The sequence below is a fragment of the Madurella fahalii genome (assembly GCF_045866475.1).
Source record: "Madurella fahalii IFM 68171 DNA, scaffold_4, whole genome shotgun sequence".
Taxonomy (NCBI): domain Eukaryota; kingdom Fungi; phylum Ascomycota; class Sordariomycetes; order Sordariales; genus Madurella; species Madurella fahalii.
In genome coordinates, this window is record NW_027263974.1 from 1,031,489 (window position 1) to 1,058,867 (window position 27,379).

General features: G+C 55.9%; 8 protein-coding genes across 8 annotated transcripts; 1 reads left to right on the forward strand and 7 right to left on the reverse strand.

The window, feature by feature from the left end:
• Positions 1-6: 6 nt before the first annotated feature.
• fcp1 (CTD phosphatase Fcp1) lies at positions 7-2,754 on the reverse strand (the record flags this gene model as incomplete). The annotated part of the gene is made up of 1 exon (XM_071062736.1): positions 7-2,754. The coding sequence occupies one exon, from the start codon at positions 2,752-2,754 to the stop codon at positions 7-9; it is 2,748 nt and encodes a 915-aa protein (XP_070918837.1).
• Positions 2,755-6,203: 3,449 nt separating this feature from the next.
• Positions 6,204-6,419, reverse strand: MFIFM68171_07317 (uncharacterized protein; the record flags this gene model as incomplete). Its single annotated transcript, XM_071062737.1, has 1 exon — positions 6,204-6,419. One exon carries the CDS (start codon positions 6,417-6,419, stop codon positions 6,204-6,206), a length of 216 nt encoding a protein of 71 aa, XP_070918838.1.
• Positions 6,420-7,845: 1,426 nt separating this feature from the next.
• Positions 7,846-9,162, reverse strand: MFIFM68171_07318 (uncharacterized protein; the record flags this gene model as incomplete). Its single annotated transcript, XM_071062738.1, has 5 exons — positions 7,846-8,195; positions 8,266-8,330; positions 8,389-8,506; positions 8,563-8,929; positions 8,995-9,162. The coding sequence occupies 5 exons, from the start codon at positions 9,160-9,162 to the stop codon at positions 7,846-7,848; spliced, it is 1,068 nt and encodes a 355-aa protein (XP_070918839.1).
• Positions 9,163-11,335: 2,173 nt separating this feature from the next.
• Positions 11,336-16,199, reverse strand: ATG26 (Sterol 3-beta-glucosyltransferase; the record flags this gene model as incomplete). The annotated part of the gene is made up of 5 exons (XM_071062739.1): positions 11,336-11,698; positions 11,814-14,567; positions 14,620-15,057; positions 15,110-15,207; positions 15,266-16,199. The coding sequence occupies 5 exons, from the start codon at positions 16,197-16,199 to the stop codon at positions 11,336-11,338; spliced, it is 4,587 nt and encodes a 1,528-aa protein (XP_070918840.1).
• A 2,008-nt stretch (positions 16,200-18,207) lies between these two features.
• Positions 18,208-20,269, forward strand: MFIFM68171_07320 (Lysosomal protective protein; the record flags this gene model as incomplete). The annotated part of the gene is made up of 4 exons (XM_071062740.1): positions 18,208-18,345; positions 18,405-18,508; positions 18,569-19,232; positions 19,301-20,269. 4 exons carry the CDS (start codon positions 18,208-18,210, stop codon positions 20,267-20,269), a joined length of 1,875 nt encoding a protein of 624 aa, XP_070918841.1.
• A 2,238-nt stretch (positions 20,270-22,507) lies between these two features.
• MFIFM68171_07321 (uncharacterized protein) lies at positions 22,508-22,807 on the reverse strand (the record flags this gene model as incomplete). Its single annotated transcript, XM_071062741.1, has 1 exon — positions 22,508-22,807. One exon carries the CDS (start codon positions 22,805-22,807, stop codon positions 22,508-22,510), a length of 300 nt encoding a protein of 99 aa, XP_070918842.1.
• An 84-nt stretch (positions 22,808-22,891) lies between these two features.
• On the reverse strand, positions 22,892-24,747 carry MFIFM68171_07322 (Carboxylic ester hydrolase; the record flags this gene model as incomplete). The annotated part of the gene is made up of 8 exons (XM_071062742.1): positions 22,892-22,960; positions 23,046-23,069; positions 23,123-23,368; positions 23,425-23,521; positions 23,585-23,781; positions 23,852-24,079; positions 24,150-24,477; positions 24,536-24,747. The coding sequence occupies 8 exons, from the start codon at positions 24,745-24,747 to the stop codon at positions 22,892-22,894; spliced, it is 1,401 nt and encodes a 466-aa protein (XP_070918843.1).
• Positions 24,748-25,950: 1,203 nt separating this feature from the next.
• Positions 25,951-27,203, reverse strand: MFIFM68171_07323 (Rhodopsin domain-containing protein; the record flags this gene model as incomplete). Its single annotated transcript, XM_071062743.1, has 4 exons — positions 25,951-26,297; positions 26,356-26,417; positions 26,482-26,599; positions 26,657-27,203. 4 exons carry the CDS (start codon positions 27,201-27,203, stop codon positions 25,951-25,953), a joined length of 1,074 nt encoding a protein of 357 aa, XP_070918844.1.
• Positions 27,204-27,379: the final 176 nt, after the last annotated feature.

The window sequence follows — 27,379 nt, forward strand, 5'->3', positions numbered from 1 at the left end:
ATGAGCCTATCCCTTCCCTTGGTCCCTAGCCCGTACCGCCGCTTCCTCGGCTGCAAACTCGGCCTCGAACTCGGCCTCGAATTCCGCCTCCAGTTCGGCCTCATCAAAGTCCTCAAAGCCAACATCCTTCCCATCCCCATTCTGTTGTTGTTGTTGCTGTTGTTGTTGTTGTTGTTGTTGTTGTTGTTGTTGCTGCTGCTGTTGTTGCTGCTGCTGATGCTGCGGTTCGCCGCCGTTAAGCAGGGAGACATCTTCCTCATCCCCGGTAACCCGCGGCGTCGGTAAGCCGCTATCCACATCCGAACTGTACTGATTCCTGAGCGACGATGTGCGCTGGCTCTTTGTCCTGCGCAGCCGCTTGGCAGGACTATCTTCTCCGCCCTCCGACTCTGTTCCCGTCTCGGTCGCTTCTTCATCTCCATGCTTCCGTTTCCTCAACGGGCTGTTCCTAGAGGGGCTGCTCCTGTTGCTCCTTCTCTTGCGCGCGGCCGACTCGTCCGAGGATTCAGACTCTTCTTCGTTCATGACAAAGTCCTCGTCCTTTTCCTCTTCCTTGCTGCTACTCTCTTCGTCACCGTCCTCATTGTCATCCTCCTCGCCGGAATCATCGGACCCACTCGCAAGGAACTCATCCAGCTCCGCATCCGCCGAGCCCCAGTTGAAGGTCTTCAGCCCGTCGATCGGCGACAGCTGCCCGTCCTCGAGCGCATCGGGCAGCAACCCCTCCTCTTCCTCGTCCAGATCATCGTCTTCGCTCTCATTGTCATCCTCCTCGTCTTCATCCACCAACTCCCTGGCCTCCCCGGACGCGCTCACCAGCTTCAGCTTCGGGCTCTTTCGCCTCTTAGCAACGGCGACCTCGCCGTTCGTCACCCTCTCCGTGCTCTCATCATCGTCGTCCTCGTCGTCCCCAATCGCCTCCGCGGCCTTCTTCTCCTCCCCACCGGCCCCGTTCTTCACCCCACCCGCATCCTCCTCGGCCAGCCGCGCCGTGAACAGGTACGGTGTCTCGTCCACGGCCGCCCACTTGGTGAAGCACTCGGCCAGCCACCCGAGGCCGACGATTTTGATGTGCGGCCGGCGCCGCGCCTCCAGCAGCTTCTCCCTCCCGGGCTGCGCCACGTTGACGACGAGGTGCGTCACGTCCCTCCGCACCCTGGGGCAGAGCTCGGCGCCAAACGACATGATCTGCAGCCCAATCTCCGACTTGTAAATGTCGACGTCGCGCGCCAGCACGCCCGACAGGACGATCCGGCACCCGCGCAGGACGCGCGACTTGAGCTCGTCCAGCACGTCGCCCACGTCCGGGACCGCCTCAAAGTCAACGTTTGTGCCCGCGCGGTGGAGCTGGCGCCCCCTGTCGTAGCGCTCGTAGAACTGTCTGTGGAGGTTGGTGAGGTGCTGCTCGAGGTATTCGAGCTCGTAGTCGTCGTCGAGGAGGACGCGCCGGCGGTGCGCGGGTGGCGACGACGATCGCGACTCGGAGCCGTCTTCGGACTGGACCGTTGCTCTCTCGGCTTCTTCGTCCTCCGAGTCCAGCTTCTCTTGAAGGGCCTGGAGCGGGCGGTCCTTGAGCTGCTTCTCGAGGGTGCGCTGTTGTTCCTCGACTTGGAGTTTCGTCACCGCGGATTGGTCCCCACCCGTCGCGTCGATCATCTTCTGCATCGCCGCGGCGTCGTCCTTGACGTTAGCAGTCACCACCGACTCCTTCTTCCTCGACTTCTTCTTGCCGCCATTCGGCTTAAGGAGATCCTGACGCTTGGGTAGGAAACTGGAGTTGATGTCTCCGATGCCCTTGAAGAACTCGTACGGCGACACCTTGATGAGGTTGGGCCTGTTATCCGGCCAAACATCGGAGCGGTCGTCCATGATCACAACCATGTGCGTGCTCACGGGGAACAGGCGCTGCAGGCTCTTGGACAGCATGTTGTGGTTCTCGTCGCGGCTGATGACGCGGTTGCCAAACAGCTTCCTGTCGGGATCGAGGAGTCGCGCCACGTTCTGCGCATAGGCGCGCGTGCCCATGGTGTAGACGTGCATCTCGTACATTTCCGAGATGCGTTTGAGGAAGCCCTCCAGGCCCGGGCGCAGCTTGATGTAGTACCAACACCGAGCCGTCAGCCCCGGCGGACCGTCTTCGAGCTCAAAGGCCTTGACGTACTTGACCGACTCGTGGTTGGGGTTGGTCGGGTCTCTCTGCCACTCGCCGACGGTCGGGTCGATGCAAGCTTGGATGACGGTCTGGTCCAGATCGACCACCAGGCTCAGTTTGCGGCTCTGGAGCAGCCGTCGCTGCAGCTCGTGCTCGGTTCGCTGGGCCTGGGCCGCGCTGACAGTCAGGTTCGTCCGGTCGTGTACCATGCTGATGGGCGCGCGGTGCGTGTCGCGCGCTTCGGCGGCCCAGTTGACCTCGGTCATGTCTTTGCCGCAGATGGCGCAGAGGCCCTGGAACTGGACCTCGTGCGAGCACGCCTCCTTGACCACCATGCAGGGCGCATCCTCCGCGATGAGCTGGCCTTCTCTAATGTTCCATTGCCTGAGCTCGCCGTCTGTGGGCGAGTCCCAATTGACGGTGGTTGTCTGCTCCTCCATCCACGTGTTTTCCCGGATACTATCGCCGACCTCTTTCATCCATTTGAACGAGTACTGCATCAGGGGTTCTTGTTTCCTGATGGTGTCGCCGGGTGACTTGAGCAGCTTGACGATGGTGATGGGGTACCGCAACCGGGTCCCCAGTTGGATTGTTTTGCTCATGGCGGCAGCGGGAAAAAAGATGTTGGGTTGGCTAGCGTGTCTCAATTCGATCGACTAGGCTCGGAGAATGCAAAATGTCTGGAGCGATAGTAAACAGTTGTTAGCCGTGCCTTGGGACAAAGCCACGGGCACCACGGCACCACGGGCCAAGGCCGCAGATTGCAGTTGGGGATTGCTTACGCAGAAACTCCCCAGGACGACAATAAACCGGTGTCGCAGCGGATTGAAACACCCATCGCGCAAAGAGCGCGTACCGGAAAGCTGGCAGTTCTATTGGGATGCGGAATGGATGGCGGCCGGGTCCCGGTTGCGTGTGTTTCGTTAAGAGTTCTGGCGCGCAATGATGAAAAAGTGTTTCGCGGTTCGCGATGGTACAAAAGTCAAGCAAAACCGCGAGTTGCAGAGCAGGGCGTGGGGAGCAAGGGTCGGATTGAGTTTAGCGCGCAGCGGCCGTGGGGCAAAGAGCAGTCTTGGTCAAAGCTTCGAGAGCTGTCCGAGGGCTGTGATTCGGCCGTCGGACTCGAGTAAAGCGGGGCGGTCTTGGGAGGTAGAGAAGCTCGAGCCACTGCTTCTGGACTGCGGGAAAGCAGTTGAGGGAGCGAGATCAAGCCCACACGGCGCCGCTGAGGCAATTGAATCAGCCCGGGTGCGGTCGAGTCGCACAAGAACGGCCCAAGGTGTTCTGTGGGCTCTGCGTCTCTGTGAGGGGTTGCAGGGACGCGGGATGGGCTGTGGGCTGGAGAGACTCGCGGGGTGATGTAATGTCTGGGTGTGCTGCGTATTATCGCGATTTGGCGGGAAGATCAAAGCGGCCGCAGAATGATGGGCCCGAAAACTGGGTGGGATGGGAAGGTCCTTTTGTACCTTTCGCAGGCTCCTCCGGTTTGGGCCACTGCCGTTGGCCAATCTTCATTGAGGTTGTGGTACCCACCCCTTGTCAAGCACCGCACAAGCCAACCGCTTTGCTCTGGTTTCACCGTTTGCGGGGTCGTCCGTGGCTGACAAGCCCGACATTGTGTGGCGCTGCGCCTGAACTGAACCCTAAATTGCAGTGCCGTGCTCGGGCAACAACAGCTCGTTCTTATTTCTCTTCTTTCTTTTCTTCTTATTTTTGTCCTTCCTCCCGCCATCCCCCTCAGCTGTCAGTTGCTACGACATGACATAGATCTGCCGCTACTAGCATTTTCACGGTGCTCTGCAACTATTCCGCATCTGCCTAGCATCTGTCAACCAGACGTCAGATGGCGTGACACAGCCAATCATGTGTCCTGCATGCACATCGCGTCTCCTGACTTGTGTGACTCGCCTTACCAACTGCTGCCTCAGTGATAGCAGATACCGGAACTCCCCAACGTCCCTAAGGATTGCTCCACGGGAAATACTCTTGGGATAGCTGCAATGAACAGCCGCCGCCATGCACGAAGCTTCTCCTCGTTCTTTAGCCCTTTCAGACCCCCCCGCCAAACTATCTTGAAAAAAGAAGGATTCAGGTGGCACCCATGTACTTGAGTTTTCTGGCCCTTGTTTGCTGTGGTACGGACGACGATGCCTAATCATTCACCGCAGCCGCGATAAGCGTGAATTCTGTACAACAGACGGGCGGCAATATTTCAAGATAGACGCAATAACACCACCTTGTTACTAGGCTGCCATAATTGTGACTGTGCAAAGAGATTCTCTACGACCCTTCCCCTCAACCCACCGTTGATTTCCATTTATTCAACGGAACTCACCCTGTCTGATCAGAACTGCTCGAGCCCGTCCAACTCGATGCAATAACAAAGTCACAATGTAACATGCATATCAACTAGTAGCTGCGTCTACACAATAACATTACAGGCAAGGTACAGACCTTGCTGTCATGGTCGCCAAACTTGGCAGGGCAGTGCCGCCGTTGCTGGGGACTTCGACAGTGCGGGGCGCTTGGTCGCAGCCAGGTACTGGTACCTCGACGCCCCTCCAATGAGCATCCGGGGGTCCTGACTATACCGGCAGAACCAAATCAATATTACTAGTGTACTACAAAATAAAGAGCTAAACAGATCGCCCCCTATTTTATCGGCTTTTTCGCTGACGAACCTAGAAATACTCTGAATCTATGAAATTCGGGGGAACCTTGCGACACGCCATATCGAGATCTAACCGAACGATAGCGATGAATTTCCTCCGATATCCATATTTAACGTGCCTGATGGGACGGTGAGGCTCGTCATAGGAGTATCTCTCACTCATACTAGTCGTTCCTGACCCACCAACAACTCACATTCTCCGTGGCCAGGGAAATCTCCCAGCAATCGGCTTGTCATAGAGAACGTCCAACTCGCTCCTCTACCATGGATCAGGAACGTTCTGAGCCTGCCCGGCGGCGGACACAGAGTAGAACGTCTCGGCCAACCCGGACATTCGACTAAACGGAATGTTCCCCAATCACCCTCACCGCCACAGTAGAGTATTTCGTGTGCACCATGCTCACCGTCCACGGCCCCGGGAAGATGGCGGTCGGCCACACAGCGCAGGATAATGGCGAAGTGAGCGTACTTGCCTGCGCCTGGTCACACAGACAGAACGCTGAGAAGAACGACCGCGGAGACCGTAGGAGTCCTTGACGGGCGGTTTTGGGTTGATGGCCAGCCTGCTACACCGGAGTGCAGCCGGGCTGTACGCCGTCGTAACAGGCAAGCGAGAACACAACAACCGGGCGGGACTTCCCCACGCGAAAAGGCTGATTCGTCACAGGCGGGTCCCCCCTGGAGAACATCCGGTATATACACTATGGCTTTGGAGACCCCACCTCAGAGGACGGTGATTTGGTCGCCATGGTCACGGTAATTGGCAGGTCACTATTCTAGTTGAACAGTGTTGGGGACGCCTTAGGGGCCAAGTGATCATATATTTGTCACACGAGGAGCCAGGGTTGTTTGAAGACTAATTACGACGGAGAGTGGTGGCTCAGAACTGCGACATGGACGGACTCGGACGCTAACACGACGAGACGATCGACGACAATTCGAAGGCATTTTGTATGTGCCTCCTACCTAATTAGTTTGCTTACGGATACGTAGTTAAGTTGTCCAACGATTCCTCATTTACGCAGCCGGGTAGGGTAGGTACTAGTTTGTCGGCCAATTCCAATACCGGATCCAAAACTGTAGGCGACAGTCTGGTCATTATTCCAATCATAGGCAATCTCCCGGTTATATTGCATTTCGAGTGGGTGTTGCATCGGGGACTTTATGGAAAGACACCCGGTCTGTCGATCTCTACTCGTAGAACTCCCGCGGATCCACCAGCCTCCCCACGGCGTCCCCAGTATATGTCTTCATGTCTGGCAAACCCGGACTCTGCGCGCCAGCCCTAAGCACCAAACCATAGCTAGACTTCTCTCCCAAAGCCTTCAAGGCTAGCTGGGTGCCAGCAGGCGGGCCCGAATACCGTACACCATCCACCCGTCACTTGTGGAAGGCGTCCGTGACGGTGAACCCAAAGACGCCGTCGCAGCTTCGAAGGGTTGCTTGCCGCATCCGCAGAGGGCAGAAGAAAGTCGGTGGCGGTCCGCGGAGCTCGAAGGCGGTAACGCGTTCGAGAAAGGGGAACTGGTGCTGCGCGATACGCCCGAAGAAGTCATTCCAGTTGTCCCTTCCAGTTTGGAACCTCACGTGGGACATGTGGAGCGATCTGAGACTGGCTTTGAAGCGGATCACTGCGTCGGCCAAGGCAGTAGACGACCCTAGTGGTATGTGAAAAAGTCTCAGATTGCTGATGGGCGGAACGGCCGCCTCGCCTGCGAGCCGGATGAAGAACGCTTCAGTGTTTCCTAGACTTCGGCCCAGGGAAAGCGTCTTCAGGCTCGTTGCTGCAGAGACCAAGGCCAGGGCACACTCCACCGTTGATACGGCGATCCGCAAAGATATGTTGAGGCGCTCTAGATGAGACCATGCAGCTCGAAAGGCGGCCGACAGGAGAGTTGATGCCGGCAATTAGCTTACGCTCAAGTTGTATGTGGGGTATCGGCTGAAGTTGATGTGGAAGGACTGAGGGCGTATCGTGTCTTGTGCGAGACTGAAGGAGGGCAGGAAGAGATTCAGGGCATCGGTCGGTGATAGGCTCGTGGGGGTGCCTAGCTTAGCAGGGATGCCACCTAGCTCATCGTTGATTTCAATGGCAGTGACACAAACAAAACGGGTTATGGTGGCCTGAACTTCCCACACCGTCTGTGAAGAAAGATCGAGGGCCCCCGATTCGAGTCGCGGCCAGTTATATCCGCCCCCCAAGCATTCGGGACCATCGCGACACCCTGGACCCTTGCATACTACCCTGCGCGATCGTCTGGGGAGAGAGGTCGAGGGCCCCAGATTCCAGTCTTGGCCGGCCACCACTCAGTGACGAGAGGGACTGGCACCGGTCTTCGGTACGTATTTTGCGGACAGCAAGTCGAAATGTCTCGTTGCGAGAGATGCCTTCGAGTCTCCGTATGCTGTGCGGGCACAAATCGGTCTCCACCGTGCCAAACCAGGCAGAGGCAACGGCGAAAAGCGTTTTCGTGTATAAACGCCAGCAGACAAGTCGCAGCGAGCCCAGATCATGCCCGTTGTCCAGAAAGCCGGCAAGGCGCTCGACGAGCTCTGTGCCCAGAGTGTCGAGCATCTGAGTGGGCTTTCGTTGGAAGCAGAGCGCGTGCTCGAATGCTACTCCACGTTCGGTGCTTTCCGTGATTGACTGTTCGATTGTTATGACGTCTGTTGTACAGTTTTGTTGCCTCGTTGCCTAGTTGGTTGGCTGGTTTATAAGTCAGGGTTGACGTACGCTGCTGTGTAAGGTAATGTTCGTGAATGCTACAAGGATCTGCCGCTTTTCTCACATGTCTAAACATATGGACGCCTTTCGGACAACATATCCCTGCAGTTGGCGCTGCAAATCACGGGTTGTAAATATTGCAAGAGGGGCTGCATGGCGTATGTCCGTCTTCGGTCTTCGCCCTGCTTGTTGTGCCTGTCATCGGCAGAAGAGGTTCCTTCATTCCCAACCAATCAATTACTATTACGCTGGTGCCACACTTAACCGACTTTCCAGGATTATTCGTCCCTCACAGGATTACTTCTCCTTCCTTTCTTCACATACCGGAGCCTTCTCACCCTCACTCATCCCGAGCGTATTATACATGCCACTGCCCACCGGCACAGATTGCTGTTGGCCGCGGTTGCTCCCATTGGCCCTCTGACCGGTGCGATCCTGATTGGCACCGACGACAGCGAGCCAGTTACCGCGGCCTCCACCGACCGAGCTGCGCACGCCCGTGTTCATGGTTGTGGTGGCGTCAGTTGTGGTGGTGAACTGGTCGCGGCGGAACGACTTGAAGAGATGCCGCATGACCGGGATAGAGGCGGCGATTATTGTGAGCGAGGGCTCAATGAAGCCCCAGAGCACCAGGGGGAGGGAGTTGTCTGAGTGCGAGCGGTTATGGTTAGGTTGGAGGTTTAGGGGTGGTTCATTTGGCGGCTCTGGTAGGCTTACAGCTAAAGTCCCCATTATAAAGCAGCGGGATGGTAGTCATTTTGATGATGCAGAATACGCCGGCACTGCGAGTGATGTCGGTGTGCTTGCCCCGCGAAGCCAGGAGGTGGGTGTGCCACTTACAATATACCCATGCTCATGCAAACGGCAACGCCGATCTTTTCGCGGTTGTACATGTTGAACCTAAGCAGGAGCCGCCAGGGTAGCAGAGCGAGAGCGAAATCGCAGAATGCCGAGCACGCTGGGGTTGTCATGTGTTAATGGTGAGATCTGTGGAACGCCGAGGCTTTCGCTTACCTCCTACAAATAAGCTGTAGTTCACCGTAACAGAGACCGGCCAACATTCTCCTGGGAGCATCGGATTCCATGTCTTGGCAGAGGGATTGCATGATACCCAAAAAAACAGCGCGCTGATGTAGTGTGTGACGTTGAGGAGGACGAGAAGCCCGATGATGAACCATTTCATCCAACCATCCGTCAGTCTGAGCAGGGTGATGGCGAACGACGTCTTGCTGCAGGCTACCGCGATGAGAGAGGTAAAGCCGGAGATGTTGCTCTGGATGCCAAATGTAATGAGGTTCTCGGGCGGTACCTCGTAAAAATGCAGTCCGAAGCCGAGACGGGCATTTGCGGTCGAGGTTGAGCAACTTGCCAGGAGAAGGACCTTGCAATACCAAGTTAGACTTGTACCTCAGCTCGAACGTTGAGAGGCGGCTCGGGAAACCGTACCCAGGAGGCGATGATGAAATGATCGTCCCACCACAGTCCCCGGCTGCGGGTGAGCTTGCTGTAGAGTCGCAGGCCGAGGAACACGCCAGAGAGCGAGATCATAGGCCATAAAACGGCAACAATGGTCAACCCCCGCGGGTTGCTCGCGAGATCAACGTAAACAACCATGGCGGCCGGTTTGGAAGCGGTCGGGTCGAACGGCAACGTCGAGAGGAGTGGGGAAGAGGGACCAGCATTGACTTGTCCGCGTCATGGTCGTTTCCGCTCCGCATCTCTCGTCAGTGGCCCTTAAGCGTGTCCCATGCCGGAATGCCCTCGTGAATGCTGGACTGGCTGGGTTTTGCCAACATTTGGCGGCGGGAGGGACAGAAGTTTATTGACCGAATCAGGGCAAGGGGCAGGCCTGGAAGGATTGTACGCCGGGATCGACCCAGGACATCAGAGGATCCACCGCGGGATGTGGGAGGGTGCGCCAGCACGTCTCGCCAACACCGCTCTCTCCCGTTCTTTGTGGGGCCACTGCTCCCAAGTTTACAACGATACGGTAAGGTGATGGATCCTGGGCAGCGTGTCTTGGCGGGAGAACAAGGTATTTGTTGCGCGAGAGGGGGCCAAATAGGGATCCAGAGTGCAGAGTCCTGTCCTGATCCCCACGTCCACTCGGCCCGGCCATTCGGGTCGCGACGATGTACACTAGCTACAACCTGGAAGGCATGGAGCCTGCCAAGAGCTATTCCACGAGTTGCATTATGATCCGCTATCGGGAGCTTGCTTGCAGGGACTGTGCCTAGGCAAGGTGGATGTAGTCATCCCTTTTCTCTATCTGCATTTTGACGTCCTAAAACCGGGCTTGTGCTGGCGCTACCAACATTCCTGTCCTTCTCGCCCACAAGTTGGTCCCGTTTCCATTCTGCCGTTGCACAGTGGCGCAGAGTCACGTCCGCGTAAGCGAGGACATTTTTCCGGTGCCTCCTTACGCAGTCCGCACCGGGGCGGCGGGATTCTGCGTGACCCGAGGGTCTGAGCGGAAAGCCCTGAGCGGGAAGCCCTGGTCGTTGGTGTCGTACAATAATTATTGGTCTATTATTATTGGCATTTACGCACCCATGATAACAGGGGACCGACCAACAAAGAACTCCATCTGTGCGTGCTCACTCGGATGGACGCCCCACAAGGTTCATGGACGACTCGTCAGTCGCAAGCTTGGAGAAAGGGACTGATGTTGAAATGATGGAATTTGAGACGGACAGGGCAGCTCCCCGATCGATCAAGCCAAGCCACGTGGCATGCCTGGCTGTGCAATTCGAACGGCGCGTGCCCAGACTTCTCCAAGCGCGAAAACAGGCTTAGCGCTGTAATCTTTTGCGAGGGTACAGTAGTACCGGAATGGCACGCTTGATATCGTGTGATCGGCCAACGGTTATAGCCTCGGCAGCGATCATTGCCCTCGCAAGGATGAGAAAAAGTGGGTTGTTATTCGTTCACAGTGCCCATGCATAGTACGTCCCGAATCCGAATCGTGATCGGACTTTGAGACGCGGCTTTGTCTTGTGGTCGGCTAGTCCTGGATTCAGTTAAAACCTTGGCAATTAATTAAATTAACACTCCATTGATCTCGCTCTCAACGTCCCAATTCCGATTCTGCAGATTCTTTTGTGACGTCTTGAAAACCAGTGATTCGATACACTTGGAAACCAGGAGTATCCCTTTCGCACTATTAACTGGGATTAGGCAGGATTTGGTCTGCTCGACCCGTTGGCGGGGCACCCCATCGCACTAATATTGTATTTGATTAGGTACCCAGGGCATCCTCCCCAACCCGAATGTTTTCCCACCAGAACCCATCTTTCTCTTCAGCTGTCAGGTCTGTCGGCCTCCATCCCTGTTCCATGAACAGGCCAAATTTGAACCACTCCAGGAAGACCTGTGTTGTCTTGTTCTGTAGGGAAGGGCGCCATTCGCAGCGGGTGCAGCAGCGTGTTATACATTACTCTATGAAGATGCTGTACGTAACCGATGCAAGTCGGCCTTATTAAGTGGACTTGGGTGATTTAGAGGTGCCTGTTGATCTGTGACGCGTGTCGGACAACCTCGATCCAAGCCAGAACCCGAACCCTAGCCTCGTCTCGTGTCTAACCGTGTAGATGGCTCCACCATCCGCGCTCGTCATGCCGCTGTTGCTTCTCTCTGCGAATGCGCAATACACAATATCCCGTCCATCGCGAACCAAACAGCGCAAGCCAAAATGCAAACCGAATGTGCCCAGGTCGTTATCGTCATGCCCAGAACGCCATACCCTGCGTCTAAAAGAAAAAGAGACGGAAATAGCAACTCAACTAGCCTAACCCAACCTCAACCCCAACCCTGTCGCAGGGGGGCCGGTACCAATTCCGCCACCGAGCACTCGACTTCCAAGCGCTCTACCAGGACTCTTTTCAAGATCGGCAACAGTCCTTTTCATGACCCCCTCGGACAACAGGTCATCAATCACCTCGGCATCGCCGCCGACAAATGTCCAGCTCTCCTCTTCGTCCTCGTCGTCCAGACCGGCCATGGCATCCGCGCCAGACCCATCCATGGAGGCGGCACCGCCAGCAGCGGCCTTGCGACGTGTCTGATTCTTGCCAGCCTTGGATTTGATCAGGTTCGTGGCGTAATCAAGGTCGCGGTAGATGCACTGAACAGCTGTTTCGACGCCGTTCTCCTGTTACACCGACAGCAGTTAGCAACAGACCACGCTACAAAAAGAAAGAAGAAAAAAAGCAAAGACAAGGAAAAAAGGAAAAAGGGAGCGCGCGTCACCCGCGGCAAAAACGTACCCCGCGAATCTGCTCCCCCAACACTCTCGCCTTGACAATCATTCGCTCGCTGTGGGTCGCCTCCCACAGCGCCCTCGCAAACGATGTAGCCCCCCACTTCTTGAGGCAGATCCCAACGCCCAGGTCCTCGACCCGGCTCCCGAAGAAGAACTGATCCCCAAAGAACGGCCTGATAATGGTGGGGATCCCGGCCCGCAAGCTCGCGCCGGTGGTCCCGCTGCCCCCGTGATGCGCCGCGGCATCGATCTGCCTGAACAGCCAGTCGTGCGGGGCGGCCTGGATCCTGAAAATCTCCGGCGGCAGCTCCGGCTCGGGCTTCTTCTCCCCCTCTCCGCCAGCCGGTACCTGGGTGTTGTCACGCGCCTTGCCCGGCAGCCGGTCGCTCCACCCCTTGCTCAAAATGCACCGCACATCCGCCTTCAGCACGGCGTCAATCACCTCCTGCGTCATCTTGGCCGGGTCGGGCACAAGGATGGACCCGAACCCGACATAGACGAGCTTCTTCTCGTCGCGCCGCGCGCGGTCGATAAACTCCTGCAGCTCCTTCGGCGGCTGGAACTTGTCGCCCCCTTCGTCCAGGAACCAATACCCCGTCACCCGGATCCAGTCGCTATAATCCAGCGGCGGCGGCACCACGTAGGGCGAGAAGTTATACAGGAACGGCACCTTGTTGGTCTGCATCTTCTCAAAGGTTGTATTCGGCAGGCCCAGCGTCAGGTTGCGCCACCGGTTCACCTGGTGCGCCGTCGTCTTCCAGAAGACATTGTCAAACATGACGTAGGTGACGTAGTTGTACGCGCCGCCCATCTTCTGGCCGGGCATGATGAAGGCGTGCGGGTACGCCCTGGTCCGCGTCCAGGGCATGGTGAAGGCGCGGAAGTAGGGGATGCCGAGGGCCTCGGCGATGTGAATCCCTGCCATGGCGCTGGGCGACTCGATGAGGAGATCGCTGCCCTGACAGGCCTCCCAGGAAGTCAGGAGGAGCTCGTCGAGCCAGCCGCGCATCTTGGAGTTGGCTTCCTTGAGGAAGGCCCAGGTAAAGGTGCCGTTTTGGATGCAGAGTTGCATCAGCTCGCTGGGGTCACCGCCTACCATGGCGAACTCGATGCCGTGCCCCTCGATCCAATCCTTGAACTCACCGTGGGTGGCGATGCGGGGTTTGTGGCCTTCCTCGATGAGTTTCTTGCAGAGGGCGATGTAAGGCTGCACGTCGCCGCGAGACCCAATGGTGAGACAGGTGACCTTCATGGATTTGCTGGGCTTGAAATTCAGGAAAGATGCCTTAGGATCGTCGAAGAGGATGGTAGGGGTTTCTGAGGAGCTGGACGCTTGGTGTGGGAGCTGTACTCCGTGATCGTGAAGCTCTTCATTCCGCGCCCGCTGCAGTGCGTTGTGCTCGGCCACTGCAACTTGGGCTTCTTCCTCCTCCGCACCATCCAGGACGGTCGAGTCGCGCAAGTAGCGCGTCGCTTCCAAATTTCGCAGGATTGCTATGGTACAGCCGTCGCGGATCTCGGCCTTGCCGAACTCGAAGAAAAGCTCCTCGTGTCCGCGGATGACGACGACAAGGCCTGCATATCCAAACCGGAAGCCTTTCTCCTTGTCCACATTCTCAATGTCCTTGAGCGGCAGGATGAGCTTGGTGCGTGTGCCAGGCAAGAGACTGCGGAAGCAGAAATGGCGGTCGCCGATGTAGATCTTGCCGTAGAGCGGCAGAACGCGGATGAGGTAGCCGAAATACGCGGCCTGAAGCTTTTCGCTCTCGGGCAGAGCAAAGTGGGTCCTGAACCGGGCCTCGGAGTTGGCCCTTTCTGCGTGATCTTCTTCGGCGTCCTCTTCGTCTGTCTTCAGGCCGGCGGGTTCGTCGTAGTGCTTCCCTCCGCCCTTCCACATGCCGGATACCTTTTCGACGTATCCCATGGACTCTGTCGCCAGCAGGTTACTCATGCGCCTAGACTGCCGGTCCAGGTAATCCATAAACGCATTCGCCTTGCGGAAGGGATAACCTCCCATGGATGCGATGCTCTGCAGGGTCGGAGTGGTCATATCGACTTCTGCCGCCCCGGAGTCTTCCGCCTTCCCGGCGGACGGGGGTCTGGCCGCCTCCTTTGCAGGCCCAGAAGCATGGGGTCGTGGTGCAGTTGGCGACAAGGTTTCTTGGGCCTTGGACGACGATCGTTGGATCGTGGGACTGTGGAACACGTCGCTGCCGCGCAGGATCTGGCTTGCTGACGGGTCTTCGCTACTCCCCGACGCGATGAGCGCCGACAGGCTCGCCTGGCTGGGGTCCCCGAGACTCTGCACGTATGAATCGCTACTTCCGTGCCTCTCGTGACGCGCGTGTCGGCTCCTACTAAGAGACCGTTGCCTATCGCTGAAGCTCCGGGGTGATGAGTCCAGATGCAGAGCGGGAGTCTGGCCAATGTCGATGCTTCGCCTTCCGAATGTGCGGAAGCCATCGAAGCTGCTGCGCGGGCGATCACTGCTGACACGAGGACTGGGCGAGGCATTGCGAACTGGTGACATGGGCGAGAGGGTTGCCTTGACGCCTTCGCTGATTCTGCCAGTGCGGAGACCCTGGGTATTGACCGCTTGCTCTCGACTTCCACTAGTACTGGTCCGTTTCGACGACTGCGCATCCGAATTCGGCTCCCCCCGGTCACTCTGCCCCGGCGCTTGAGATGACGGCTCTTCCACTAGGATCTTAAGGACGTTGATGGCATCCTTGCCAAAGCTGAAAAAGGAGAAGAAATACTGGCGGCGCAGATATTAGCGGCTATGCAAAACAACGGCTGGGACAGCATACCTCGTCTATGGCATATGTCTCGTCATTGTCGATGACGCGAATCTTACACGTCTCAGCAAAATCCAACATTTGGGTCTCCTCAATGTCGATAACATTTTCGATCGGGAGCGAAATCTTGACGCTGTCGCCATCGTTGTGCGACCTGAAAATGACCCGTTGGAGGCTCTTGACCCACTCTTTGGCGCTCTGCGAGCTGTCGGCCCTGAAGTAGTACGTCCGGTGGTGTGTGACGACGGTAAAATTGATCCCTTCTTTGTCCTTGTCAATGATGCTTGCCGAGATTCCGTACCTCAGGTCGATCTGGCCGCTGGGAAAATAGAGGTCCTGCGGATCCCGGTAGTAGGAGAGGACGTCGCCCTTGAGGCGGAACCAGTAGCGGTTGTACTTGGGATTCCGCTTGCCGCACTTGGACAGATAGCCCGACTTTGCCACCTCATTCTAAGGGAAGTTAGCATCGGGCTCTGGCAAGCCCGGAAGAGCGGGTGCTCACAGCTTTCTTGGGCAGATATGCGTAGAACGCGATGTGCCGCGTCGTGATGTACATGTAGCCCTGGAGGAGTACATTCTGAAGCAGCCAGCAGGGGTATTCTGTTAGTGCACAAGGTCAGTCAGCCATAGAAACGACGAGATGGTAGGTGGCTCCTACCCTGGATGACTTCCTCGGGCCTCTCAAACTCGAATATCTCCTTGAGTTTTGTGGCGAGTTCCGATGGCCCACTCTCGCCGGTATCCAACCCGCCGGCATGCTCGCCCGACAAGCGATCAAGGTCAAAACTAGGTCGCGTAGACAGCTGAGCTCGGGCTTCCAACATCCTGCTCATAACGGGTGCTGTCCTGCTCTCGGTGCGCGTGATCTCGATGCTAGGTGAGACATCCGACGGAGGCGGAGAGCCAGAATCCATTTCGCGCGTCTCCTGTGGTTGTGCCACCTCGGGCGCGCCCTTGGGGGATTTGAAGGACCTGGATTTAGCAGCGAGCTTCGAAAGCCCTGGCACGGACCTGAGCAGCCGACTCTCAGATATCCTCCTTCTGTGGCGGCTATCTGCTTTAGCGCCTGCACCGCCTTGCTTGTGTAAAACGGTCGTCCGTGCTAAAGGCGATCCTTGGGCGCCAGACTGTGGCCTCAGTCCTCCGTGGCCGGCGATGGTCTTGTGCATCGCACCTTCGCCCTCATCATCGTCATCTGAGCTCTGGCCCTCAAAGCGGTCTGCAAAATCGGCCTGGCTGCCAGCTGCTGCTATCAGACCAAAGATGCTCTGGTTCATGTTCATGAACATGCCGCCGCCGTATCCTTGCGGCCGCAGCACCTCCTCATCGCTGTCGATGTGGTCGCCGTGGTCTTTTAGGCGGTCCGGGAGTTCCATGGTCGGTGTATGCTCGCCGTCGCGGCGTTTCTTTTGCAGCTTTCTCGTCACGCGGCGCGCGGCGCGCTCGTCCTGGTTAACAGCAGCAGTAGCTGCCGTGGGCGGGGATGAAGGGGTCTCCGGGGCGAGCGACTTGTTCGCTTGCGCCGTCCGGGAATTCGGGTGCGGGAGCGAGGCCGCGGCGCCGGCGGGTGATGTTGGTTGCGTGACAGGCATTTCGAAGGCCCCTCGGTCGGGTAGGGAGTGTGATAGGGCCTAATCCGTCAACGCAAACACGTGAGTTTAGAGGAGCAAAAAAAGGGAAAAACCAAAAAACGAATTGCTATCGGAGAAGCACCGGAGGTTTAACTAACCGTTCGTGTGCTGTGTACCACAGCAGCGGGCGGCTTCCACGAGCGGCGCGGGCGGATGCCTGGCCTGGGGACCTACAGGAAGGTATCCCCCACTGGGCAGACTAGCGCAGCCTCGATGACGGCAGACGAGGGCTGGGATGGCTAAAAGAGTCTAGCGCAGGGCTTTTGCGCGGAGGATAGCATCGGTCGTATCCGTCGTACTCGTCCGGAGAGGTTACGAATTTTAGGACTGACGAACAGGAAGTGCCGTCAACGACTACCCGATAGCTACCAAATATGGGAAGCTGCCGTTGGCCAGTAAGCATGACCGCTGTTTGGTTGCCCCCGGTCGGCGTTTTGACAACTGCGAAGAGGTCCGAGCCGCTGCGGCGGTTGCCAAGTGTTGCCTCAGCGAGAATGGGCCAACAAGGTTTCTCTTGTGACGCACCCCATCTGGGCATTCCCGGGATCCTCTCCAAAGCTGTCGACCCGCTATCAGCTATGACGCATTGCAATCGGTGCAGGCCTCAGCAAAAGCGTCTACATTAGCAGACAGCGCGATGGCGTGCTTTTCACATCTGAAAGGTGCGCACGCAGCTGCAAAGGCGGCGTGCAGTGTCCGTGCAGCTTTTGCCGAATCACAGCGCCATTCACCGATGCGTGACAGGGTGCCATGGCAGGCTGGAAGATGGTTGTCTGCCGGGCGCCTTACTTATCGATAAGCCTGGGCTCTCATGACACTCGGCTACGGCACCTGATGGATGCCTTGGAGCCAAAACAGAATCACATGCAAGCAAAGTGGGGCAGAGAACATCAGCTGTAGGCATTGACAGGTCCCTTCCGGTTTGTGGTTATCGAAGAGATACAACAAATTGCCAAAGGCAAAATACTAGTAAATGGATATTGGTCAGCCCTTGCGGCAGACAGATTAATTACTGACTCGATCGCCATCCCGGCCCTCGTAGATAAGGTGCCTTATCTTCTGCTAAGCGAGCGGTCTCGCCGTATCAACATATACCCCCTCGATTGGGTAAATACCTTATGCTTCAGGTACCTTAGTGTCGGGGGTAATCCACGAGAAACAGCAATCCATATAAAAATTGTACAAGAGCGTTAATTGACTGACAAGACGAGGAATACGTCGCGGTAATGTTTAGGCTCATTGCATACTCTGGGATTCCCTGCTTCCGAGTCCGATTATGCATGCCCTGTGAATGCCCTGTGATATGTACAGTATAAACGGGCCACTTTAGTGGAGACGGGCTCGAAGATACGGCATGCGAAGCGCAAACATGTCATTTTCGGGCCATACCGTCAAGGCTCTTTGACCTCTTTGAAACCGGCTCGTATCCGTAAATCACCACCTCCGGGACGCAAGAATTAGGATTAGGAAAGCCAATGCCACAGGGTTCATTCATGTCCAATGTGAAGGGTCCTCCTATCCTGCAATACTTTAATAATTAGTTGAAAACAACAACGGTGCTGACGGCGGTGTGGCGAGTAGCCGGACGGCCGTCTTTTCAAGGAGGGGCAATTGGCCGTTGTGGACAACTTCTTGAGCAATACGTTTAGGTTTTACTTAGACTAGCACTTTTTTCCTTCGGCGCTACCATCGCTCGCTCTATAAGTATTCTCCTTAGACGTGCTATCCAGAATAGGCAGGTCAATGATACGGCTGTATGAGTACAAGATATATATGCCCGGGCCATATCCGAGAGCGAGCAAGTAGCAGTGAGCGGGCGTCAAATGCGGGGCTCTCTCCTTCAACGTACGCTTACATATACTTACTTGTAAGCACTTCACACCGACGTATTTGCAAGTAACTATCCTCAACAGAAAACCGGAAACCCAGATGTTTGCGCTGAACCCACAGCAAAGCCTCAGCTGAAACAATGAAGCGTTGGGTTCTAGCCAGTGGCCTCAATTGGGCCTTGCTTTTCGGCACCCGCGCCCAGTTCCCTCCAAAAAGAGAGGGCATCACCGTGCTACAATCCAAATTCCATGAAAACGTCAACATCTCGTTTAAGGAGGTCAGTTTAGCTCCGCCACCTCTCACTCCTGGATACCGCCTAATGACTCGCTGGGACAGCCCGGTATCTGCGAAACTACACCAGGGGTCAAGTCGTACTCGGGATACGTGCACCTTCCGCCCCATTTCCTCGGCCATGAAGACCAAGACTATCCGATTAACACGTCAGTATAAGCGAACACGCTCAAACACGTTTGCAGGCTCCGCAGCTAAAGAACTCTCAGGTTTTTCTGGTTCTTCGAAGCCCGGAAAGACCCCGGCAAGGCTCCACTCGCCATATGGCTGAATGGCGGTCCCGGTGGCTCGTCGATGATGGGTGCGCTGGAGGAGAATGGCCCTTGCTTCGTTGGACCGGACTCCAAATCTACGTACCTCAACCCCTGGAGCTGGAACAACGAGGTTAATATGCTTTACATTGACCAGCCCGTCCAAACCGGTTTCTCCTATGACGTTCTCACCAATGTGACAATAAGGCTGGATGAGCGGGGCGAGCCAGTCATAATACCCACCGTCTTCAAAGATGGTCAGATCCCAGAGACCAACTACACGTACCAGATTGGAACCCTGGGGAGTCAGAAGATGTCTCAAACAACCAACACTACTGAGCGGGCTGCGCATGCTCTATGGCACTTCATGCAGACATGGTTCTTCGAATTTCCGCACTATAAACCCGACGACAACAGGATAAGCCTTTGGGCCGAGAGCTATGGTGGGCATTATGGACCAGCCTTCTTCCGCTTTTTCCAGGAGCAAAACGAAAAGATCACTAGGGGGAGTTTAGATCACTCCGGAGCGCACTATTTGCATATTGACACCCTCGGAATCGTCAACGGGGCCATCGACTCGTTGGCGCATGGGGAGGCTTGTTTCGAGTTTCCATACAACAACGTACGTGCAGCGCTGAAGATGAAACCTAATGCAGCAAGAAGAGCCACCGAATAACACAAAAGACACAGACTTATGGCGTCCAACTATACAACCACTCCCTGCACGCCTCCCTAATGCACAACTGGACCAGGCCCTCGGGCTGGCGCGACCAAACAGCCGCGTGCGCCGCAGCCCTCAACCAACACGACCCGCCCGACGAGAACACAACCGCCCTGTGCGCCTCGGTCTACCAGGAGGTCTTCCTCGACGCGTGCCTGGGCTCGTTCGCCAAGCACGCGGCCCGCGCGCTCTACGACATCGCGCAGCCCTCGCAGGGGCCCTTCCCGCCCCCGCACCTCCACGGCTACCTCACGCGCTCCGCGGTCCTCGCCGCCCTCGGCGTGCCCGTCAACTACAGCGCCACCGCCCAGGCCGTCAACCGCGTCTTCGACCGCACCTTCGACCTGCTCCGCGGCGGCCTCCTCGACGCCATCGCCTACCTCCTGGACCGCGGGCTCAGCGTCCACCTGGTGTACGGCGACAGGGACTTCATCGCCAACTGGGTGGGCGGGGAGCGCAGCAGCCTGGCGGTGCCGCACCGCCGGCGGCGGGATTTCGCGGGGGCCGGGTACTCACCGCTCGTCGTCGGCGAGGAGGACGCGGGACCAAGGGAGGAGAAGGGGCTGACGCGGCAGCTGGGGCGCTTCAGCTTCACCAGGCTCTTCCAGGCCGGCCATGAGGCGCCCGCCTACCAGGGACAGGCCGCGTACGAGGTCTTCAGGCGCGCCGTGTTTGGCTGGGATATACCCACCGGCCGGGTCATGGTTACGGATGCGTTCCGAACGGAGGGACCGCGGGATGCGTGGGGTGTGAGGGAGGAGCTGCCTGAAATGCCGAAGGCGAGATGTTATGTGCTGAAGCCGGAGAGCTGTGAAGAGGAGGTGTGGAAGACGGTGATGAATGGGACGGCGGTGGTGAGGGACTGGTTTGTTGTTCAGGACGGGGATGGGAAGGGTGGAACTGGATCGAGCGGTGGGATTGGCGGTGATGAACTATGAGGTTTATGCTAGTAGGTCGCTCAGTCAGCTACTATTTGATATCCTACCCCTGACGCTTCGGATCTTCGGCCTCGAGGGGTTCTAGGTCGGTGAGTTTCTCCGGCCATTTAAATCCCAGGAAGATTAATTTACGGAGTCCGCCGCTTCATTATTAGTCCTCTCACAAACTCATATAACAACAAGCCCGATATCCTCCGCTCAAATATCCTCTTTCCCTGCCCAATTCATTCTGTACAGGTGCGGTGAGATCTAGTCGGAACGTATTGACGCAGAATCGTATGTTTTTGGACGGCGGTAGTCTGCTGGGCTGACTTTCGACACTCCAAGAAGTCGGACGTCACCCTCAACGAGCCCGTCCCTAATTTGTATCAACAAAAGAACAGGTCCTTGCCTTCGTCCAACCCTGTATGAAACAAACTGGCTTTTTGTCCATTACCATGCTTGAAGGGCAGTGGAGCCGTTCTAATCGGGCAAGTTGGGTGGAAAAACCGCTGGCTCTAACTACGGGAGAAGATTCTCGACACGAAGTGGTGTGAGGCTATGCGAGATGACTATTCCGGTCCACAACATGTGTCCTTATAACACTGGGCCTAGTATCGAGGTTGAGGAGTCCCTGTGACGGATTTAGACGGGCGTCGCCAACATCCAGACAAGGCATCGACCGATGCAGGAATCATAATTGCCAATGACCTCTGAACAAGTAAACTCTGTATTCCACATCCGTTTCCAGATCCCAAGTTGCCAGATGCCCATATTCTTTATCCCACTTGGAAGGCCACAGCTACTAGAACCGGCGCGTCAGGAATTTTGCAGGTAGCGCTGCTCAGATTCCGTCTTCGTGAAGAGGAATTCCTAATATTTAGGGTTAGTGTTAGGTGGATTAGCCTTAGCTCCAGCCACACTGACGGCGTCACTCGCCCTATCTTCTTCATAGGCTAGGCGACCCATGTTCGGTGCTCCTTGTCCATCGCCGCACACACCTTCCCCGTCAAACCATCTTATCAGCCTGCTAGTTACCACTGGCTCTCGAGCTTCCGTAGGATGACAAGGAAGCGCGCAAAGACGGCCACGGCCTCCTTCTGCGGCCGCAGATTCCGCGGCAGTGGGAAGAAGCCCTTCCTGACAGTCTAGCCCATATTAAGATATTGACCGACTCAAGCGTTGCGAGGCCGCACGGAACGCTTGCCGTTGTCGCTTGCCGGTTAGGCACAGCGTCTCAATACTACAGCTTTGGGCGATGAGCAGAACAAACATGCGGCGCAAGTGCTCGGTAGCTTGGTCGTAGACAGCTACTAGCTCGGTCTTGGGGAAATGGGCGTCGACAAGGGCTTGCAGCTCTGCAGATAACGCAGGATTCTGTCGTGTGGACTCGGACGGGATGATCTTTGTGCGGGTTCTTCCCCAGTCGGAGAGCGGCGTCAAGGCCCCTCCGTACGTGCCAAGCTTCAACACGTCGATGATGGGCTCTATAACATAGTGTAGCCAAAGCCGGTTCGAGATGATGGGACTATCTGGGGAGGAGTCTTTCGGGTTGCTGGGACAGCCGAGAGTTATTGACGGGTTCCGTTAATTAGCTAACCACCCAGAACCGCTCTAGAAGATTACTATGTTGATGCACAAGTAAATAACTAGGCCAAAGTGGATGGTGAGCATTAAGAAGAGGTAGAGCTTCTGACACTCCTCTTAGGCCGGATCGTCGCTCATCAGGCCAATGGCATCCCTACAAGCAAGTTGGTTGGTGGTGCATGGCGCGCGAAACGTAGAGATCCCTGGACTGAGGACGGTTTGAGCGCGATATATAGCGCCGAGACGGAGAGGACGGTACGCACCAGGTAATTACTTCAGGTTGAGCGCCACGCGAACAACGGATATACTCATCAGCCTGCGGCCTGAGGGATTGCGTGAAATGGTTGTGTAACTGCAGGTAAAGTTGTGCGTCAGCTCGAGGTCAAGCATGTTCAAGGCATCCGAGCCGCGGCTTCGAGACCGGGCCCGCCGCGGCGATGCATTCCTGGCCGATGGCAATGGCCATGACCAGATGAGGGCTGGCGATAACTTTACGGAGCGGAAGTGTGGGAGATAGCCGGGGATCACGAATGTCTTCCCGTAGTAGCTATAGTGGCAAGGAATAGGACTTTAGTCTCTTGCTTTCAGCTTTACTTCCTTTACCACTCCGGGCCTAGTATTTCAAAACTCCTAGATCATGGTCTTCGATTGCAAAGGCCAACCCAAACCGGCTTATTGAGGGACATGTGGGCCCATCATCTTCCAGAAATCACAACGCTCTCCGCGGTTCAGCTCCCACTTATACGCATTTGCCTGAGTGAAGTTGTTCCTCAATCCAGGATTCATGTATTGAGTCACCGGGGCCGCGCCGAATACTGTCTGGTACGGCACGCCGCCGGTCTGGTTAAGGTTGATCATCTGGGGTTTGAAGTCCGTCCATGCCGGCCAACTACTTGCTGGGTTTGACGCTGTGAGGTTTGCGGATGACGCGCCGTTCGCAACAGCGTCGGGAATAGACGGGTTATTATTCATGATGAAGTTACCCCAGATTTATGCGTCAATGTCAGTGGAAGTATCAATAATAGATAAGACAAGCTTTATGCCTACTTCTGATTGCTAATGTGAATTCCGGCCCCTGATTTGGTGTTGCAGGGCCCACATATGCCGGTACATCAGCGCGATGTGCTGCAAAGGGAACAGAATATTGATAATGGTATGCGGTCTTCCCCGGCCCGGTGAATGCTGTCGCCATCCAGTAGCTGGGACAGACAAATGTTGCTTCAGCAAGGATATTCTGTCTTGAATTAGCGTGATATCGGCTGCCGGGTTTGGCGTTGGGTGGCTTGCATTTGCACGCTGCTGTTGACCGGTGGCAACTTGACTGACATTGAGCGCATACGGAGGCCCATAGCCATTAGTCTCCATCTTTAGGGCGTTATGATCAGTAGATGCGTTGGAGCTGGGATAAGCATCAATGATCTGTTGAATCTGAGCGTCGGATAGATTAGGAAATTCTAGGTGGAGCCAGGTAATCAAGTCGTCGAGTGTGGCAATGGTTACTGGAACGAAGAGCGGACCCTCGTTGGCGTTGTTCTTGTCAGGTTAGCTCTCTCCGAACGTGAATGTGATGGCACAGAGAAGAGACTTACTGCAACTAGAATTCGCCGGCCATTCACTCTTCTCTGGTTCAACTGCACACTGGGCAACGAAGTGATGAAGGTGCCATCCGTGACAGGTAAGAAGGCCCTAGACCATATCGTTAGCATGTACATACACTTGACGTCGTTGCAATGCAAATAGGATTCTTACCACGTAGCATATGTCCCTGATGACGAGACGTTGGAGCTTGCGTACTGCAGAGTGAGAGAGTCCTTGGAGACCAAGCAGTTAAAGACGGCGCCAGACGAGCCACAACCAGCTTTTGAGGCAAAATCATAGTAACGCTGCGTCGGCCGGACATCGTCGTAGTTGTACTGGCCCGGATCATAGGGCGAGGCTGCGATTCCCTGTATTTCGCCCATGGTCAGTATCGAAGCTGCTCTTGATTACTTTACGCTTACGCGCCGGAAAAATCACATTTTGCCAGGCACTGGATCCGAGGGTGCCTTGAGCGGCCATTGCGTGCAGCATAACGGATCCAGCGCCGGCAGATTCGCCGGCGATGGTCACCTTGGTGGCATCTCCACCAAATTTGGAAATATGTCTCTGCACCCAATCAATGGCAAATGCCTGGTCAAGAAGACCCGCGTTAACGACGCCTTTGCTTTTGACCTCTGCGGACGAAAGGAAGCCGAATGCCCCCAGCTGTGCACGTAAATTCAAGTCAGCAACGCGGAGCGCACTCACTCAACACTCCTCCCATAGGGATACGGACCCGGTACTGGATCGCAACGGCTAGGAAGCCATTATCATTAGCGTTGATGATTTCCGACATGTCCTGCGTGCCATCAAGTAGGCCGTAGCCTCCCGGATGGATCCATATCATGACAGGGACTACTTTGCCTTGCGGGAGAACGGGAGCGTAGACGTTAAGGAATAGGCAATCCTCATCACCCGGATTGAACCGAGCCGTCGGTACTGACGGGGGCGACTGCGGACATTTCGGGCCGAAGGTGGTGGCCTGCACAATGGTCCTGTTGACTCCTGGCGGCTGGGGAGGCTTCCATCGATTGATACCATTTGTCGACGCGGCGAAGCGTATCCTGCGAGATGATCAGCATGATCGTTCCAATTATCTCAGCTGGAACCTTTTGGCTATACCCTTTCCACACGTTTAATCTAGTGGTCGAGTTGTAGACACCATTGTAAACACCATAACCAAGATCTACAAGTAATGGGTATGGAGGTTTTGCATCCACAAAGGCAGCGTCCGATGCGGTCGTGTCAGGGACAGACGCTACATGGTCCTGGGCTAGCACGCTGAAAGGGATGATGGCACAGATCGCCCAAGCGATAATTCGTCTGACTCCCATAACGGAAGCGGCCTCATAGAGACTGGAAAGAGAGAGAAGGTGAGGGATTTGGGGGGGGGGGATGGAAGGCTAGTAGTAGAATGTAACGGATTGTTGAGCAGCTTGGTTGCAACCAGAGAGATATGGTTATCTGGTAGGGTAGCAGATCGCCACGAGCGCATGGCAAAATTCGCGTGGCGTCCGTAACTGCAACGCTACCAGGGAGTGCATTGCGGCAGAGGTAGGGATGTTTTTTTCGCTACCGGAATAACACCCATACCTCGCTGCAATCGATGGTCTCATTGAATCACCCAAACGATACGCAACCAGTGAGAGGGGTATCCAATGGAGACGTTACCTCGCAACCCCGGTAACTAAATGGTTTCAGTGCAGGCCAACCTTGCACGATGCAGACTACTAGTAGGCTCGGAAGATGGCCCGCAAAGTCGCAAAGGCTGCCTGCGTTCGTCATGGTCGATGTTAACTTGATCGAAAACGGTTTGGTTTGTTCGGATGACGGCTTGAAGCTGGGTTACCTTGGTCTATCCTTTTCGCTCAAGGGACAATTTCCCGAGTGCTCTACTCAAAAGATGAGCCCCCAAGGTCGATGGATGTGTTAGGGATGGCTATACTGTATTGTCCTATAAATGGAAGGCTGCGGAGGTCGCATATGCGAGCTCACCCAGTTTGGTATAGCACGTCCATGGCGGCGTAATTCTGTGACACCCTGCGAGAAACGCCCCCAATATGCAAGCATGGAAAGCGGGATTCCTCCACGGCAACTAGCAACTGCTACTCAGTCTCTCATCTGCCTCTATGCCTATGAGACGAGACCGAATCGATAAACATGAAGCACCCAAGAGGTGAGGAAAATGATGCTCCGCCGCGGGCGACACCGCCGTCGGCCAGCTCGGTGCGCCTGCATACCAAATCGGTTTGCACCGTCTGCCCTTGCCGACGCAGTCCCACGTTGTCTCCGGGGAGCACATACAAATGCCGAAACGATTCCTCGAGTACCTCAACCAGGGCCAGCTTGCGGCGTGAGCGACTCCGCCATGAATATAATGACCGGAGGTTGCCATCAAGGATTCCTGGCGAACCAGACGACGCAAACCGGGGAACTCGCGTAACGCTACGAGGGCTGTATTGCTAAGACGCTCTTGGGCAGACGCTGCCGAACGCTCGATGTCCATGACCAGAAAGCACGAAACCACCTGCATACTTTCATCCCGGCCGTAATTCCAAGCTCTTAAGGTCCTCCACATGGCAAACTTCTGTAGTCTTCTGGGTTCTGGGCTGCAACTGGATACCACTGCCTTCACTTTGAGATGTCGAGAGGCCGCGATGATTAAACATAATATCTGTAGCGGAAGCTTCAAACTGGTAACCCCGGAACGCTGTGGTACTGCTGAGGTAGGCGGCCGGTAAGGCGTGATCCGGGTGTCCTTGCGACCCTAATGATTTGCCGTACCGGAAAACGCGGTAGATGGAGCGTAAAAGGGCGCAGTTGGCGGCGATTATGCCGATGAAGAGCTCCAAACTCGACCATAAGGAGGCGAGGGCGTACGTCCCTACGAGGCAACTGTCAGCAAGGGTTCGTCGTGCCGTCGGGTGAAGGCCGAGACTTACAGCTCATATCATTTGTTCTGAATCGAAGTGACAAGGCCCGTACGACTCCGAAGGCGGTTGCCCTAGAATATGTTAGACATGGACGAGTTCGGTGGAAGGCAGATCCCCGCAGGTGTCTTTACGTACAAGAGTCCCATAGATATGAGCCCACTGACTAATATCTTCGTCCGGAGAGGTATTCGTACCTTCCACACGGCGACAATTGGAAGTAATGAGCACAGCAGATCCGTCAGGAGGTTGTATGCTAGCTCGCGTCAGACCGGAAGAAGCATACAGCACGAGACTGGTGCGGTGGACTTACAGATTGTGACATAGAAAGCGTGAATGCGGATCTTAGGATCCCAGCAGACGCCGCCAGCCTCTTTCCAGTAGGTTTCGACCGGGGAACATTGGGCCAACAGAATGATGATGCATCCAAAGTTGGTTACGAATAGACCGGTCATGACAGTGTACAGCAGAATCTTGAGGCCTCTGGTATCCTTGATCCGGAGGAGGAGGAGGCAGATGGAGACCTTGAGCAGGCAGGAAGACGCGAAGAGCATGATCTGGGTATAAAATCCCAGCATATTGTTGTAGATATAGTCGCCGTGACTGATGTACACCTGGTGCCTGCCATTGCCGTGCCGGACCACCTGCACGGCCTGTATTGTAGTCCGAGCCACCGCCAAGACTGCGGTGATGGCGATTGTATAGTCGTCCCAGCCGAGATTTCGTAGTGCCCATCGACTATATAGTCGCAAAGACGTCGTAATAATTATCAGAACTGTCAGACTGACTGTCACAGCGACGATGGTCGGTCCAACGCTCTCGTCGGGTGGGAGCGGCTGTTGCTCGGCGTCGCTGGCCATGGTTGGGGGTGCTGGTGGGACCTGACCGACTTCGGAGTGGAGCAGCTGGGACGAGCAACAGGGCTCGCCATGAAAAGTAGACCGCTCAAACACTCAAAGGGCGTCGATGCGACTAAATGTTTCGCTACATCAGGACAGCCCTCTGGTGGATGCCGAGTCGTGGGGTAGGCTTGTTA